The sequence below is a fragment of the Lissotriton vulgaris genome, chromosome 12, assembly GCF_964263255.1.
Source record: "Lissotriton vulgaris chromosome 12, aLisVul1.2, whole genome shotgun sequence".
In the NCBI taxonomy this organism is placed as follows: Eukaryota; Metazoa; Chordata; class Amphibia; order Caudata; family Salamandridae; genus Lissotriton; species Lissotriton vulgaris.
In genome coordinates, this window is record NC_141700.1 from 145511217 (window position 1) to 145529374 (window position 18158).

Consider the following 18158-nt stretch of genomic DNA (forward strand, 5'->3'; position numbering starts at 1 on the left):
GGCCCAGTGCATCATGGGAACAGGGCAGACTAAACTACCAAGCCAATTCTTCACCAGAAAGGAGACAAGCTACCGGGGACCGGTTTCTGGCATTTCAGCCGTCTTCGGCCCGGCTTGCTTGAATCCTGATGGAGCAGTGAGAAAGGGACTCATGTCTGAGTATACCCTGCCACACCTATAGTGGCCAAAAACGATTCAGAAAAGGGGGTGGTGATGAACAGAGTGTCTGAATTGAGCAGACCACTCTTACCCAGTCCAAAGATCAGGGCTTGATCCATCACCGTTATTTATCTCACTGCCCCATCCCAGCTCAGAACCTGGCTATATGCAAATCAGTCTGTCCCTGGCCCAGTGCATCATGGGAACAGGGCAGACTAAACTACCAAGCCAATTCTTCACCAGAAAGGAGACAAGCTACCGGGGACCGGTTTCTGGCATTTCAGCCGTCTTCGGCCCGGCTTGCTTGAATCCTGATGGAGCAGTGAGAAAGGGACTCATGTCTGAGTATACCCTGCCACACCTATAGTGGCCAAAAACGATTCAGAAAAGGGGGTGGTGATGAACAGAGTGTCTGAATTGAGCAGACCACTCTTACCCAGTCCAAAGATCAGGGCTTGATCCATCACCGTTATTTATCTCACTGCCCCATCCCAGCTCAGAACCTGGCTATATGCAAATCAGTCTGTCCCTGGCCCAGTGCATCATGGGAACAGGGCAGACTAAACTACCAAGCCAATTCTTCACCAGAAAGGAGACAAGCTACCGGGGACCGGTTTCTGGCATTTCAGCCGTCTTCGGCCCGGCTTGCTTGAATCCTGATGGAGCAGTGAGAAAGGGACTCATGTCTGAGTATACCCTGCCACACCTATAGTGGCCAAAAACGATTCAGAAAAGGGGGTGGTGATGAACAGAGTGTCTGAATTGAGCAGACCACTCTTACCCAGTCCAAAGATCAGGGCTTGATCCATCACCGTTATTTATCTCACTGCCCCATCCCAGCTCAGAACCTGGCTATATGCAAATCAGTCTGTCCCTGGCCCAGTGCATCATGGGAACAGGGCAGACTAAACTACCAAGCCAATTCTTCACCAGAAAGGAGACAAGCTACCGGGGACCGGTTTCTGGCATTTCAGCCGTCTTCGGCCCGGCTTGCTTGAATCCTGATGGAGCAGTGAGAAAGGGACTCATGTCTGAGTATACCCTGCCACACCTATAGTGGCCAAAAACGATTCAGAAAAGGGGGTGGTGATGAACAGAGTGTCTGAATTGAGCAGACCACTCTTACCCAGTCCAAAGATCAGGGCTTGATCCATCACCGTTATTTATCTCACTGCCCCATCCCAGCTCAGAACCTGGCTATATGCAAATCAGTCTGTCCCTGGCCCAGTGCATCATGGGAACGGGGCAGACTAAACTACCAAGCCAATTCTTCACCAGAAAGGAGACAAGCTACCGGGGACCGGTTTCTGGCATTTCAGCCGTCTTCGGCCCGGCTTGCTTGAATCCTGATGGAGCAGTGAGAAAGGGACTCATGTCTGAGTATACCCTGCCACACCTATAGTGGCCAAAAACGTTCTGTTCGAGGCATGTGGGCTGCTGAATTCATATCTGTGCAGATCGCCGCCTAGTGTTGGGTCCGGATGATTGCACATTGTTGTCCTGGAAGAGTCTTCGAAGTATCACGAGATAGGTGGCTCCTCCCCTGGACTACAGTGCGCATGGGCATCCTCTCCATCCTCGGATTGTTTTTTTCCGCCATTGGGTTCGGATGTACTTTCGTTACTCGGAGTTCGGAAATAGATTTATAACTTTCTAAAGGCCTTCGGGGCGTCGGTATTCTTCGATCGGTACCAGCTACTTATTCTTGTTCTTTCTACTCAGGACGTCGAATCGGGCCGCGTGGCCTTCTCGACACCAGGGCTAATCGTCGATGGAACGAAGTCCTTTCAACTGTAACTCTAAATACCCACACATTGATAAACACCTAGTCTGTAACAGGTGTTTATCTCCAGAACACAACGAAGCTGACTGCTTAGCTTGTGCTCAATTTCGGTCAAAAAAGACACTTCGGGTTCGACGTGCGGCAAGGCAGACGATGCAAAAGTCAGCGCCTGAGCCAGAGAACATCTTTGAAGACGACGAAGAGGTCGTCGAGCCTGAAGACTCGGATCAGCAGTCGGAGCAGGGGTCTGAACATGACTCCAACTACTACGTCGATGACTAAGAAGACATCGTCGAGGTAGGGGAAGACGATCCAGACATAGGAGCCGTCGAGGTAGACTCTGGTGAGGACGCTGGGCCGACCGTGAGTATGGAGCCCAATATATTCGCAGGTTCCGATCCAGAGGCTCAGGTCGAGGCATCGCCGGAAGGCCTTAGCCAAGATCGGAACATCGATTCTATAGCCCCGCGGTTAAGCCCGGCTAAGAATATAATAAAAGACCCATCGGTGCGACATTACCAAACTTTGGGAAAATCGAAACCGAAAGTGATAGCAACCAAACAGAAACCGAAACTAATCGACATCCCATTCTTCGGACCGAAAATGGCCGATCTGTCAAAGCCGGCCAAACAAAAACAGGTCGTCGAGGTCGCATGCAAAAGTTGTCGCGGCCAGAGCCACTACTCCCATGTCTGCGATTAAGCTGAAGGCCATCGAGCCGACGACGTAGACGCCTAGCAACACAAAGAAAGGACTCAAACGGACAACGGTTGTCGATCCCAAAATACGCGTCTAACAACCGACGCAAGTGCACTCAAAGACACTCGAGCCAAAATCAAGACTCGAGCCGAAGGGCTCCGTCGAACAGAGGGAACAAAACATTGCTCCGAAGCAGCAAGCTCCGAAGTAGACACCGGGCCAGAGGATGGTTATCGAACAAGCAAAAACAGTCGGATTGATAACCACGGCCCCGAAAAATATCATACAGTCTACTAAGACGGTCCAACAACCAAAGTCTCTCGGACAGATAAAATTCGGACTTCCTCCGCACGTCAAGCCAAGGATGGTCGAACAAGATAGCAGATTCGAACCGACCCAGCCAAAAAGGCCAAGATTGGGGGAAAAAGCTAAAGTACCTGAGGAACAGGATCCTTCAGCTGAAGAACAGTCCAAACTGTATGTTGACCCTGATACTAGGAAGGTTACCCTATTAAAAAGGAAAGTCAAACCTGAAACTAACGTTGAGGCTTACAAAATACCTCTAAAAAGAAAGACACTTCAACATCTCCAGTTCTCTATGAGACTATCACACCATATGTGCAGGAAACCTATATGTACTTGCCCACACGAACAGATGACTATGGGGAGTATGAGGACAATGACCAGTACAATTATCCGACGGATAATGACCAGGACATACAAACTCAGCCATGGACTGACCCTGTAGATCCTGGAGACTCAGACAATTCCTAACAATACTGCATACCCTGTTAAAACATCGCCTACAGAGGACACAGCTGCCTTCAACGCACTAATAGAAAGGGCAGCATATAATCACAATGTGGAGATGCATGCAGATCCCATTGATGAAGACTTCCTCTTTGACACTTTCAGCACCTCTGAGAAAAACATCAAAACACTGCCAATGCTGAAAGGGGTGCTTAAACATGCAGGGGACACATTTAAAGACACAACCAGGGCACGGGTCATTAACCCTAGGATAGAGAGAAAATACAGGCCAGCCCCGGTTGACCCTACATACATTAAGGGACAACTGCCTTTGGACTCTTTAGTCGTCTCCAATGCACGTAAACGTGCTAATTCTCAGACCTCTGGCGAAGCTCCACCTCCAGACAAAGAGTCCAAAATTCTGGAGGCCTCTGGCAAAAGGGTGGCTGCTCAAGCAGCTAACATATGGCGAATTGCAAACACGCAAGCCCTGTTAGCCAGGTATGACAGGGCGCACTATGACACACTAGAGCAAATCTTCCAACCTATACCAAACCTTTTTAAGGAACAGGCAGAATTCCTGATTCAAGAGGGAAAGCTCATATCTAACGCATCCATCAAATGTGCCTTAGATGCAGCAGACACAGCAGCCAGGGCTATCAACACCAGTGTCCTGCTCAGACGACAGGCGTGGCTACGCAGATCTGGGTTTAAAAATGAAGTTCAAACCACTTTACTTAATCAACCTGTAAACCCTGACTATCTATTTGGTCCTGATGTAGACACAATACTGGACAAAATGAAGGACACCGAGACAGCTAAGTCTATGGGTGCCTTGCAGTCACAGCAATATAGAGGTGGTTCCTTTCGTCGCTCCGGCAACAGAGGTGCTGCTAGAGGAGCCTCAACACAGCAAACCTCTTACAATAAAAGCAACACGCAAAACACCTACAACAAGAACAGTAGAGGTGGATACCATGGCAATAACACCAAGGGTAGAGGACGAGAAATAACCGCTCCAGATCCTCCACCCACACCAAACAGTGACTTCTTGTCACTGCCCCCAGACCATGTAACACCGGTCGGGGGAAGATTACAGCAGTTCCTGCCAGTCTGGGAAACCATAACTACAGACTGGTGGGTGAGGCAAATTATACAGCATGGCTATTGCCTAGAGTTAATCTCCACACCGCCCAACATACCCCCAAAACAACGTCCTATGTCCGCAGAACACCTACACTTATTGCAGCAAGAAGTCATCAGCATGCTACAAAAGGGGGCCATAGAACTAGTACCCTTAAAACACCAGGGTACAGGGGTGTACTCTCTGTACTTCCTAATCCCCAAAAAGGATGGGTCTCAGACCAATTTTGGACCTCCATAACTTTGAAGTGTTATAGGAGAAGACGGCCACCTGTACGAGCCTTGTTGATTCTGTTGACTTGTGCCAGGTTAAGATCGTTGGAGCGGAGGTTTCTGGTAATTTATATGGTTTGATCAGATTGGTAAGGATCGGGGGTCCTTTGCCTTGCAGATTCTTATGGGCAATACAGAAGGCTTTGAAGTGAACACGTTCCTTTATCCGTAGCCAATGAAGTGATCTTAACGCTGGCTTAGGTGAGGAGCAGTGGTTAGTGCTCGTCCGCAATCTAGCTGCTGAATTTTGGACTACCTGGAGTTTCTGGATCACAGAGACCGGGGCTCCCAGATAGAGCGCATTACCGTAGTCAAGCCTCGATAAAATCATGGCTTGGACCAGAATTTTTTTGGCTTTATCGGAAAGTTGAGGAAGGATTTTGCGTATGGATTTTAGCAAGCCGAAACAGGTGGCCACAGTTTTCCTGGCTTGTACTTTAAATGAAAGATCATCATCTAACCAGAATCCTAAACTCTTAATCACGCTTCTTGGGGTAGGACCAGCACCCATAGAAGGGGGCCATAGCGTGGGGGAGTTGAATGATGCCTTCTTGCCCAATAACATCAGTTCAGTCTTCTGGTTATTGAGTAAGTAAGTGAGTAAATATTTTATTCTATATGGTTAATTAAAACCTTTACAAAGTTTGCAAAGAGAATATAACATAAAATCATTAAAATGAAAAATGAATGAAAACCTACATTTACTCTGTTTTTATAAGGGAAGACAGAAAAAAAAACAATTTGACATTTGCTAAAATCAGCGTCTTTTGTAATCCTTAATCCTTTGATTTGATACCAGTGTTCGCCATTTTTTCAGTTTGCATTATTAGGAGGCTCGCCTTCTGAAGAAATGTGGTGGCCCTACAGGCTGTCTGCAGCTGCTGGCTGTTCAGTGCTAGCATAACTGCCGGCCGACATGTTCTAACTTGAAATGAGCGGAATATAAGCAAGAGATAGTAACGTCTCAGGATTGTGAGGGTTGGGCAAATGCACAGAAGATAAATCAAAGTTTCATCTGCATCACCACAAAGTCTGCAGAGTGGTGTTGGCCACGTTTGCTTCCATGCAGGGGTCTGGTCTTTTGAGATGTAAGTTCCCAGCCGTACTCTTAGGAGCATCTGTTATGTAGATGGTGTAATGTGGTTAACTAAGTATGGTTGCGGAACACACCTCTCATATGTTGCAAGTACCATCCAGCCGTGTTTTTTCTTTGCTAGTGCAGCTTTGTCAGTGATCCAAGATTCTAGTTTTGCCGCACCATTGGCTGCTTTTTTGAAGGTCGCAAAGGTGTGACCGGTGTTCCAGGCCTCTTGCATATTAAGTTTTGACAGACCTTCAAGTTTTGTTATCCATGCGTCTTTTCCTTTTGTTTGTTTATTTATTTCAGTCCAGCAGAGACCCATCAACGTGTCCTCTTGAGCTGCTCTTAATTTCCAGCACACTTTTAGTGTTGCCGCTTGTCTGGCTTGGTGCTGATTTAATAGCCCAAATTCAAGGCGTACTTGCACTTGTGAGGCGAACTTCGGAATTTGAAAGATATGTTTGAACAGCACTGACTGTTGGAGATTCAGGAAGTTTGCGTCTTTGCCTCTGAATAGTTCTGAGCCGTACGTGATAGATGGCAAAAACTTTGCTGCGATCACCTTCAACAGATGTGAATTGGAAGGACAATTCAGTTTTGTTTTTAGTAGATTTAAAGCAAAGCGTAGTTTATTGGCCTGAGCTTTTCTGTGCAGTAGTTGATCTTTTAATGTCCATCTTGCGTCGAAGAGTACTCCCAGGTACTTGTAAGAGGGGCTTTGTTCTATCATATTTCGCTCAATGTGCCATTTGAATTTTTGCCGCCCTGGCCGTGATGCAAAGCAGACGATTTTTGTTTTTTTGTATTTGAGTTGCAGCCCGTGCGTACGGGTAAATTCATGCAGCCTTGTGATGGAGAGTTGTAATCCCAAGGGGGTCTGGCTACAAAGAACGATGTCATCGGCGTACTGCATACTCCTTATTTGTGCTGAGCTAGCTTGGGGGGGGTCGCTTTCAATCTCCGCAATGCTCTTGTCCAGATCCGCTGTGAAGATATTAAAGAGGGTAGGGGCCAAGACACATCCCTGCTTGAGGCCATTTCGGGTGGGGATTTTTTCTGTTCTGTCACCATTGCCTATTTTTATCTTGACCCAGGTCGATGTGTATAAGTCAATGATGGCCTGTAACAGCTTCGATGGTATGCCCCAGCTATCCATCTTTTTCCACAAGGTCTCCCTTGGGACTGTGTCAAACGCCGCTTTTAAGTAGACAAAGCGCGGGTATAGAGTTTTGTTGATTTGGCCTTTGCACTGTCGACAAGGAGGTTTAGCGCTTACAGGTTGCATGATGTGTTAGTTCCTGGCCTAAACCCCGTCTGGGTAATTGGCAGAATGTTGTTGGAGCTGACCCAGTCCTCCAGTGCTTCCAGGAGGTTGGATGTGTATACTTTGGCCTCTACGTCGATGAGCGCTATCAGCCTATAATTCGCTGGGTCTGTTTGCGCGCCTGCTTTGTAAATTGGATGCAGGATGCTCCCTCTCCATGAGGGGGGAATGCTTCCTGTTTGAAAAGCGTTGTTGTACAAAGGGGTAAGGTATTCAGCCCAAAACGCTTGGTCATGTTTAAAGAGTCCATTTGGCAAGCAATTTGGGCCTGGTGCACCTTGTGATCTGAATTTTTTTAGGATCAGTTGCAGTTGTCGTGACGTGATCCAATTTTCACCAAAGTTTTGGTCCGCTTCTTGTTTCTCATTTTTCTTGTATGTTGGATGGTCTACTTGGGAATTGGTCATTTGTGTTTGCTCTAAATGGTGGATCCAGTCTTCCCGTAGTATGGTTGCATTAAAGACGTGGGCAGCTCCATTTGCTATTTTATTGATTTCTGCCCAGAATTTCCGATTGTTGTTTGTTTTGCTGGCTTCTAGTAGTTGTAGCCAAATTTCAGTTTGATGTTTTGTCTTTGCCGACCATATGTCTTTTTTGTATTTTTGCCTTAGATTATGGATTTGTCGTTTGGTGTCTACACCCTTTGTTGGATTTTTTCCTTGTAGTTTTCTGATTTCCTGATTTAGGATCTTTTTTTGCACCCTATTGGGCCCAGGAGCCCCTGATGTACTTCATTAGTTTTTCTTATGTGAATCTGGGGTTGCTGGCCAAATCTGTTGGTTAGACTTAGTCATGTTTTCCCAATTATCCTGGTGTGACAATAAGTTTTGCACGCCCTCTTCTGCCTACACACTTTTCACAAATGTCATAATTTCTTCAACGTTCTTCCCATTCCAAACTAGTCGCTTAAGATTGTAGGGACTCGGGATTTGGAGCAAATCTTTGCATGCTGGAGCCCTGGTATGTTGGAAGCTCAGCTCAATTGATTGTAGACTGTGGTCACTCTCCAATTTTTGGATTATTCTGTAGGTGACAATTGCTTGGAGTTCCTAGAGGTCCACTATGGTGTAGTCTAATACGGCTTGTGCCTGTTTGGCAATTCTGGTCGAAGATGCGGGCTGATCTTGCGAAAAGCGGCCATTCAAATTAAGCATTCCCAGTTCCGCGAACATTAGGGCACATTGTTGACCGTATTTATCCTTTTTTAGATGGTTAGTTATTGTAGGGGGAATTGGTTTCCCATTCCTTTTTGTTTTGTTGGATATTCTGTGCGTGATCGCTCTGTAAAAGGAACATATTCAAATCCCCAGAAACTATCAGCCCCGACTGTGGGAAGGTGGATTGCAAAGATTTGACTAGTGCCTTCAGGGTCAAGATTTTTTCTAATTTCCTCCTCGATTCTTGGTGTATATAGGTGTTGCAGATAACCAATGACCGAAAATCATGGCTTGGACCAGAATTTTTTTGGCTTTATCGGGAAGTTGAGGAAGGATTTTACGTATGGATTTTAGCAAGCCGAAACAGGTGGCCGCAGTTTTCCTGGCTTGTACTTTAAATGAAAGATCATCATCTAACCAGAATCCTAAACTCTTAATCCCGCTTCTTGGGGTAGGACCAGCACCCATAGAAGGGGGGCCATTTCGTGGCGGAGTTGAATGATGCCCTCTTGCCCAATAACATCAGTTCAGTCTCTGGTTATTGAGTTTGAGCTGAGACTGGCCCATCCACTTTGATACCTCCTCAAGGCAGTCACTCAAACTCGTGTTGGACAAATCAGCCTGATTCAGAGAGACCACGAGCTGAGTATCATCAGCATAGCTGATTAATTCAATTCCATAGGGGGCCTCTATCTCGGCTAAGGGGGACATATACACATTAAAAAGTGTGGGGCTAAGGGAGGAGCCCTGTGGAACCCCACACTGCAAGGGTAACGGCGATGAGAGGCAGTCCCCTTCAAATACCTTAAAATACCTCTCACGAAGAAAGGATTCAAGCCAAGAAAGGGCTTTTCCCAAGACTCCAATTTTGTTTAGGCGGGCTAGAAGGATACGGTGGTTTACCGTATCAAAGGCGGCACTGAGGTTTAGGAGGATGATGGCCACATTGCCACCTGTGTCCAGGATCCTCCTAGACTCTTCCACCACCTTAAGAAGTGCCGTCTCCGTCCCTTGACCCGGGCCGAAGCCTGTTTGAGAGGGATGGGGTAGATTAGAGGCTTCCAAGAATGTGGACCGTTGGTGGTTTACAAATTTTTGTGCCAATTTACTAATGCCCGGGAGAAGGGAGATGGGGCGGTAGTTGGATAGGTCTCCAGGGTCAAGGTTGTTTTTTTTTTAACAGTGGTTTGACCATGGCCATTTTCCAGTCCCGTGGGACTGTGCCTGCTTTAATCGAGGTGTTGATCAGATTGATGACTGGAGTCGCAATAGTAGGCAGGGCTAATTTCAAGATGTTAATTGGAACAGGGTCATGGGGGGAGCCACTTTTAATTGAGTTTAGGAGGGGGGGTAACAATTCCTTAGTGAGCGGGGTAAAAGAAGAGTTCGGGAGAAGTACCTTGTGAGAGAGGTTTAGGTAACGGAAGTGATTCGGGGGTGGTGATGGGTGGGAGACCCAGGAGAATTGTTTGAATTTTAGTGTGGAAGAAGAGTGCAAGTTCTTCACAGCGGGACCCTGATGCATTTGGGGCAAGAGTGGGGTCAGAGGGTTTCAACAGTTTTGACAATTCTACATGAGACCTGTCTACATGAGACCTCTTGCTGGCATCGCACGCCAACACAACCTCAACATCCTCTCCTACGCCGATGACACCCAGCTGATCCTCTCCCTCACCAGAGACCCCGACACCGCCAGAACCAGCCTACACGAAGGGATGAAAGACGTCGCCGAGTGGATGAAGAACAGCCGCCTGAAACTGGACTCAGACAAGACGGAAGTCCTCATCCTGGGACCATCGCCCGCCGCCTGGGACGACTCCTGGTGGCCCCCAGCCCTGGGCACCGCTCCAAAGCCAACAGACCACACACGCAACCTAGGCTTCATCCTGGACTTCTCCCAATCGATGACCAGACAAGTAAACGCCGTCTCCTCATCATGCTTTCACACCCTTCGCATGCTTCGCAAGATTTTCCGATGGATCACGGTCACCCAGGCCCTCGTCACCAGCCGACTGGACTACGGAAACACCCTCTACGCCGGAACCACAGCCAAGCTACAGAAAAAACTCCCAACTCATCCAGAACGCCTCCGCCCGACTCATCCTGGACATCCCCCGGCGCAGCCACATCTCCAGCCACCTGAGGGACCTGCACTGGCTCCCCGCCAACAAGAGGATCACGTTCAGGCTCCTCACCCACGCACACAAGTCTCTCCACGACCTGGGCCCCAAGTACCTCAACGACAGCCTTACCTTCTACACGCTCACCCGCCAGCTACGGTCTACTAGCCTCGCCCTCGCCGCCGTACCATGCATCCGAAGAGCCACCGCCGGAGGCAGATCCTTCTCCTACCTGGCGGCCAAGACATGGAACTCCCTCCCCATCCACCTTCGGCTGACCCAGGACCACCTCGCCTTCAGGAGACAACTCAAGACCTGGCTGTTCGAGCAGTAGCGGACCCCTTCCCCCAAGTGCCTTGAGACCCTTCCGGGTGAGTAGTGCGCTATACAAGTTATGATTGATTGATTATCTCTTTTGATGAATTGGGCGATGCAATGATTTTCTTTGCGTTGAAAGCTGTTTTTGTTGCCTTTAACGCAGATTTATAGGCTTTGATGGAGGCCCTGTATTTAGTTTTTATCTCTGGATTAAAGTCTTTTCTCCATTGTGTCTCCCTAGTTACAGATTTCCTGGGCAGAATGACGTCCAATGAGTTCTCTATCCACTGGTTAAACTCTGGGTTCGCTATATTGATGTCCGGGTTGGCGGGCGGTAAGGTAGTCCTTAGTGCTTCCGACCATTCGTTTATCTTGAGTTTAGACCAGTGTCTAGTCTGCTTAGTGCTGAAGGGTTTGACCGGAGCTGGGGGAGGGACAGTCCAGGTGAGAGGTATGATAAAATGGTCTGACAATGGAACAGGGTTCGGGTCCATGGTAATTAAATCCGTGATATTGGAAAAAATGGGGTCAAGCAGGTGTCCCTTTATGTGTGTGGGCTTTTGGATTCTTAGAACTATTTCGTATGTCTCTAGGTCTTGGGCCAGATCCACGGCTATCGTATCTTGTGGATCGTCGAAATGGAGGTTCAGATCTCCCAATATGTTAAAATTGGAAGCAGAACTGGCGAGATTTACAACTGCTTCTAGCAGTGTCCTGTGGAAGTGTCCTAAGGATCCTGAAGGACGGTATACTACAAGCCCCGTGAAGAAGGCTGAGGATGAAAGAGTGATCGAAGTGGACGTTTTCACAGTCAAGTAATGGGCTGCCTAACAGGCGACAGACTAGATGATCCTTATAAAGGATTGCGATCCCTCCTCCTACGTTCCCTGTTCGATCAAGGTGCTGGATTAAGTAGCCCGGAGGCAGGGCCTGAACAATGTCGGGGCCTGAACTGGGTCCTAACCATGTTTCTGTAAGAAACCGTGCATCCAGTGCCGCGTTCTGTAGTAAGAATGAGATCTCAGAGGCATGTTTAGGCAGGGAGAGGCAATTCAATAGTGCCATATTGAGCTTGTGCACCTGTTTCCGTCTGATCTCTGCCGGCTTAATCAGTTGGTAAGGCCAGTGTCGGCAGTAATATCGATTGTGTGAAGGATCTAGCGAGTGTTTGCACAAGGAGTTGGGAGAGGTAGTGGTGTGTTTTAATTGCAGAAGGGAGGAGCGCGAATAAGTGGCTGGGACCGGCGTGGAGAGGGCAGGGTAACTGGTCCCTGGGCCCGTCCTGACAGGGACGAGCGCGGACTGGCAGGACTCTGGCATGACTCCGGCTCGTCCGCTACGCGGAGGAAGGCTGTCCCCTTTTATAGGCAGCTAGAGCGCACCAGAGCGCTTAGTCACACCCAAGATGGCTGCTGTGGAGGCTTCGGCTCCCCGGGACCACTCTCCGCGTCAATGCTCAGCGGAGAGTGGGCCCAAGCAGCGGAGATATGAGGCTGGAAGGGTCTGCCAGGTAAAACGCTTTTTAATCAAGCGGAGTGACACCACAAGTAAAATACAATAAAATGCTTATTCAATCAAGCGAGGGTAATGGTGGCGAAGTTAGGATCACACAAGATTTTAAAAGCGGTAAGAGAGGACCTCCCGGCTTCCGCCTCAAGAGGGTGAAATAATGCGCAGCTTACTCGTGCATCTTCATAGTCCCTCACGCAAGACTTCACATGCATCTGCTGCAGGAGTGCCTAGCACGGCAGTGGAACCAGGCTCAGGGACCATTAAACGACCTAGTGTTGGTGACCAGTCGTGCATACAACTCTCTGCATTGGTGGAAACCACAAAACCATTGCAAGGGACGACTGTTCCAGGAGCCTGTACCACAAATTGTGCTCACAACGGACGCATCCCTGATAGGGTGGGGAGCCCATGTCCTCCACCACACAGTACAGGGCCTATGGACCACGCAGCAGAAGAAGCTGCACATCAACCTGCTAGAGCTGATGGCAATTTTTATGGCAATCAAATCTTTCAAAGTACATCTCTGCAACAAGACCGTGTTGATCCGGACGGACAACATGACTGCGATGTACTACCTACAGAAACAGGGAGGAACACACTCTCCACAGCTGTCGCATCTGGCACAAAGAGTGTGGAAGTGGGCCATCCAGAGAAACATTTTTCTCATGGCGGAACACCTCCCAGGCAAGGACAATCAGATAGCGGATCTGCTCAGCAGACACAGCCAGCAAGTGCACGAGTGGGAGATTCACCCCTCAGTGCTTCAAGCATACTTCCAACAGTGGGGACAGCCAGAGATAGACCTGTTCGCCACAAAAGAAAACGCAAAATGCCGGTCCTTTGCCGCAAGGTTCCCACACCTGCAGTCTCAAGGCAATGCGATATGGATGAACTGGTCTGGCAAATTTGCCTATGCTTTTCCACCAGCACCGTTGATGGCACCCAAATTTCGCCAGCACTCCATGACGCTAATCCTAGTTGCTCCAACATGGGCGAGGCAACCGTGGTACACCACGTTCCTAGAACTTTCCGTGGTGCCTCATCAAAGACTACGACTAACACCCAGCCTCTTAACGCAGAGCCATGGAGACATTCAGCACCCAGATCCGCAGCAGCTGAACCTTGCAATCTGGCTCCTGAGGTCCTAGAGTTCGGCTACCTCAACTTATCTCCTGACTGCATGAACATTATCAGGGAGGCAAGAAAGCCTACAACAAGAGCCTGCTATGCGTCAAAGTGGAAATGTTTTGTCATTTATTGTAACCACGACATAAACCCACTGGACGCGTCCATTCAAAATATCATATGCTATCTTTTGCACTTACACCGCTGCAATCTAGCCTATACTGATACACTTAGCAGCCATAGCTGCTTACCTTCAGAACAGGCAGCACCTTTCACTGTTCAGAATGCCTGCAATTAAGGCATTCATGGAGGGCCTCAAACTAATAAATCCCCATCCCCCCCCCCCAAAGACACCCACCTTCACCTGTCTGGAACCTAAACGTTGTTTTAACCAGCCTAATGGGACCACCTTTTGAGCCATTACACTCCTGTGAGATACAATTTTTAACATGTAAGGTGGCTTTTCTCGTAGCCATTACTTCGCTTAGAAGAGTTAGCGAGCTGCAAGCCCTAACTATTCAAGAGCCATTCATTCAAATTCACGCAAATAGGGTCGTGCTTCGGACAAACCCTAAATTCATGCCCAAAGTGGTATCACACTTCCGCATCAATCAGACAATAGAACTGCCAGTGTTCTTCCCAAATCCACAGTCAGTACCTGTCAGAGCCCTGCACACACTGGATGTTAAGAGCGCTCTCCTATAGTACATAGACAAGACAAAAGATTTCAGGAAGACGAAACAGTTGTTTGTTGCCTTTTCACCACAGTACAAAGATAACCCTATTTCAAAAAAGGGATTAGCTAGATGGATAGTTAAGTGCATCCAAATATGTTACATTAAAGCTAAACACACTTTAACAGTTCCCCCCAAGAGCGCATTCCACATGCAAAATGGGAGCATCCATGGCTTTCCTAGGAAACATTCCTCTACAGAAAATATGTAGAGCAGCCACATGGTCTACCATACATACATTTACCAAACACTACTGCGTAGATGTACGCTCCAAGCAGCTGTAGGACAGGCTGTTCTCAAACCTTTTTCAGACTGCTGCAGCTGGCACAGGCAACCACCGCTAGGGGAGAGACTGCTATACATTCTATGCAGAGATATGAATTCAGCAGCCCACATGCCTCGAACGGAATATGCTACTTACCAGTATGCATCTGTTCTTGGCATGTAGGGCTGCTGACATTCATATCTGCAACAAGGTGGCAGTGGGGTAACTAAGGAAACATTTAATTCAGAGTGAAACTCATCCAAAAGCTTAGTTAGAAGACAATTTACACAGTTGAGTGTTAGGTTTGTAAGAGATTGATGCATTAATGGCTCAAATTGTTTTAAAGTGAGCTTACTCCTGAACTGTCACGGTCCAACTGCTCCTCGGAATCAGGGTGATGCTAATAGGGGTCCACCTCCAGCTTTCCCCGCACTCTGACTGTAACTGCTTACAGAGTACGGTAGTAAGCAGGTGAGGGAAAAAAACGCTGGGGCAGGAACTGCAGTAGAAGGGATGCCTGTAGAAACAAAAGACCATACATTAATATTCTCCCTCCCTACTTCTCCTGTCTATATCTATATCAGACAAAACCCTACCTGATGATTCTCAGACGTTAGCTCCCTTCCTTTCGAAATTATAGGATGAGATGACTTCTCTCATAATATGGAACCGGATTCCTGAAAGAACAAGAGCCCTTCGTTATACTGAACCTTCCTTACACTTTCCTATAGATAACCCCTGACTACCACACATACATACCATACGTTCTCGCTCCTTGTGTTTTAGAGGAAATCTAGTAATCGGGATAGTGTTATGGATACTAAGCAATAAGGTGAAAAAGGAAGTAAACAAGAAAAACAGTTAAAGTGAAAAAACCAGTTTGAGCGTTCCAATAAAACCACAATAGGCCAGACAGTCTTAGTACTAACTAGATATAGATATATATATATATAACGGGGATAGCAGAACTGGACAAGTGAAATCAATAGGAACGAGACTCTCTTAACAGATGCAGATGCTGGAATCACTGTTCCGGCCGCGGGAGGGGGCAATCCTGCGTCTCCCACACCGGACCCTAAACCCAGATGACAAATCTCAGGGTGCATGAGAGAAAATCTGGTCACGAGAGGGGGCAATCCTGCGTCTCTCGCAACGCCCCAAAGCGCCTTTTCTCCTTAGGACTACACACCAGCCGAGAGGGGGAAATCCAGCGTCTCTCGTACCGGCACAACGCACTCCGACGCGAGAGGGGGCAATCCTGCTTCTCTCGCACCGGAACACAACCAAGGCTCCAATAGTCTGACTCGGGAGGAATGAAACCAGCGTCTCCCTCCCTGACCGATATACCAACGTTCCGCCTACACACTCAGTTGGTTTGGCAAGCTCTCCAACCAATACGTAATCCCGCAACCACGCGATTACACCCAAAAAGGCAAAAGTTACACTCCAAACGTGAAGCACGGAGAAGCAAGACGTCAGTCGCCACAAATCCCAGCAAAGACAATCACGTGCACCGCACCCGGCGTCTCGCGGAACTATATGGCCTCTCCCATTCACTTCTACCCGCATGAATTCTGGGAGATGTAGTCTCTAGTTGTACTTTAGGCAGGCACACGTCGAATCCTGACATGAACAATGTTTTCTGTCCCAATCTGTTGTGAGGAGGGTGTTGCTGCCAGCTCAGTATAGAACAGGGATGTTAATTTATGGCCCGTGGGCTGCTAGCTCATCAGCAGATCTTTCCTTGCAGCACACAGACCTTCTGGGATCTCTACTAAGCAGAGTTGTATCATTGAAATAAAGCTACTCCTGTTGAGGTTTTTTTTCCCCTGTTAATTCTGCTTGACAAGCAACATCATGTTACTGTGTATAGTCAGGTTAGCTTGTTAAATGAGCGGGGCTGCCCCTGCTGATATTGCTGATAGAACAAGCTGAAATGATTGTAGGAACAAACTTAAGAAAAAAGATAAACCATTTAGTAGTAGTCATTATTTGAGTTCCTTTGATTATGGAATTTGTTTCTACAGCCAGCTCAGCTTGACCTGTGAGGAAGGGAGCCCTGGTCATTAGAGAAAGCTTAGCTGAGCAGACTGGAAGTGCATTCAAATGTATGGGAACCGTGATTGTGTACAAGTGGGGTGGATGTCAGACAGATAGCAAAAATAATAATTATATATATATATATATATATATATAGTGTGTGTGTATATATATATATATATAGTGTGTGTGTGTATATATATATATATATATATATATATATATATATATATATATATATATAGTGTGTGTATATATATATATATATATAGTGTGTGTATATATATATATATATATATATATATATATATATATATATATATATATATAGTGAATTTATTTTGCTGCCCTTGAACCTACAGGTGCTGACATATAAAAGGTAATCTACAGACAACTTAAATGAAAACATAATGCGAGTTAAACTAATATGTGGAATGCGTTATTTTTTAAGGAAATCTCAGTTGGTTAATGTGATCACATCAGACTTCAATTTTCTGTGTGTAACTGGAGTCTTTCATTCCCAATGTGATCAAACCCATAGCTTAAATTAGCACTATCAAGGTCTACATAAATATTTCTTATACGTTTGACTTAATAACAATGTGACAAAATAGTTTTTGTTGTACACCCAGTCTAAAAGACTCATTGGTTATAAAAGATATACATATGTGTTTGTAGATCAGTGATATGTTCTTTTCTTACTGCTATTTCTTTTTTAATATTGCAGACTGCAATTTTATTGCTTCGTATTGATGACATTGTCTCTGGGCACAAGAAGAAGGGAGACAATCAAGATCGAGGAGCTCCAAATCCAGACCAAGAATAAAAGAACAAATTTAACATGAAAATCTAGGATATTGCAGTACTCATACAGCCGAATTCAACCACTCCACTTTCTTGCTGCAGCTTCTTTTCCAGTCCAGCAAGGAGTGTTTAACAATACTCATTGTTAGAAGCAAATTGTTGAAGATGAGACCTCATGAGTAAGGAACTCTTGCTCTATTCTAGTTGAGAGAATGATTGTCTTCACTTGTGTTGAAACTTATCCATAACTTTTTGCTGCCAACAATAAAGGTAAAAAAGATTGTTTTGGACTCCGTTGTTGTAAGGAGTTGTTTTTACTTCTCCATTATGAGAAAACACTTGACAGAATTGTTCTCCAGCATTGGAGTAGCAGTAATTACCATAGCTTACAATGTGATAAAGGCATTGAATTTAATAGCTTATCCGTTTCATTTAAAAAGAACCAAACTACAGCCAGTAAGATGACGCACCCTTAGAACGCTCCCAACAGAGGCATCTTCCTTCAGATTTTTACCGTACATCGCGTGAGAGGGAGTCTCCCAGAGCCCTTCTCAGTTCTTCTGATTCCATATTACTTGAACTGTGTTCCAGTATGTTAGAAATTATGAAAGTGACTTTTTAGACCTTGTTCGACCTGCGGTAAGGAAAGGCTGGGCTCTGGCTGCACTCTGAAGAGCCCAATAGAGACTGTATCTACTGCCTTCATCCCACCCACAAGGTGAAAGGCTGAAAAATCTACAGGCCTTTTTCTACTGAAACTCAAAAGATTGTGATGGAAGGGTTTTGATTTGGCTTCAGAAACTAAGTGAAAACTGCTATCGTTTCCGAGGGGGAAAGTGAGTTATGTTACCTCACAAAAATCTAGGAATAG

At 46.6% G+C, this 18158-nt stretch overlaps 1 protein-coding gene across 1 annotated transcript in view; it reads left to right on the plus strand.

The window, feature by feature from the left end:
• Nucleotides 1–17577, plus strand: part of CCT3 (chaperonin containing TCP1 subunit 3) — a 201329-nt gene extending 183752 nt beyond the window's left edge. Inside the window, exon 14 of the mRNA XM_086947621.1 lies at nt 17211–17577. Within this exon, the coding sequence (XP_086803747.1) occupies nt 17211–17309 (99 nt within the window). The 3' untranslated portion in view covers nt 17310–17577. The remainder of the gene's footprint in view (nt 1–17210) is intronic.
• Nucleotides 17578–18158: the final 581 nt, after the last annotated feature.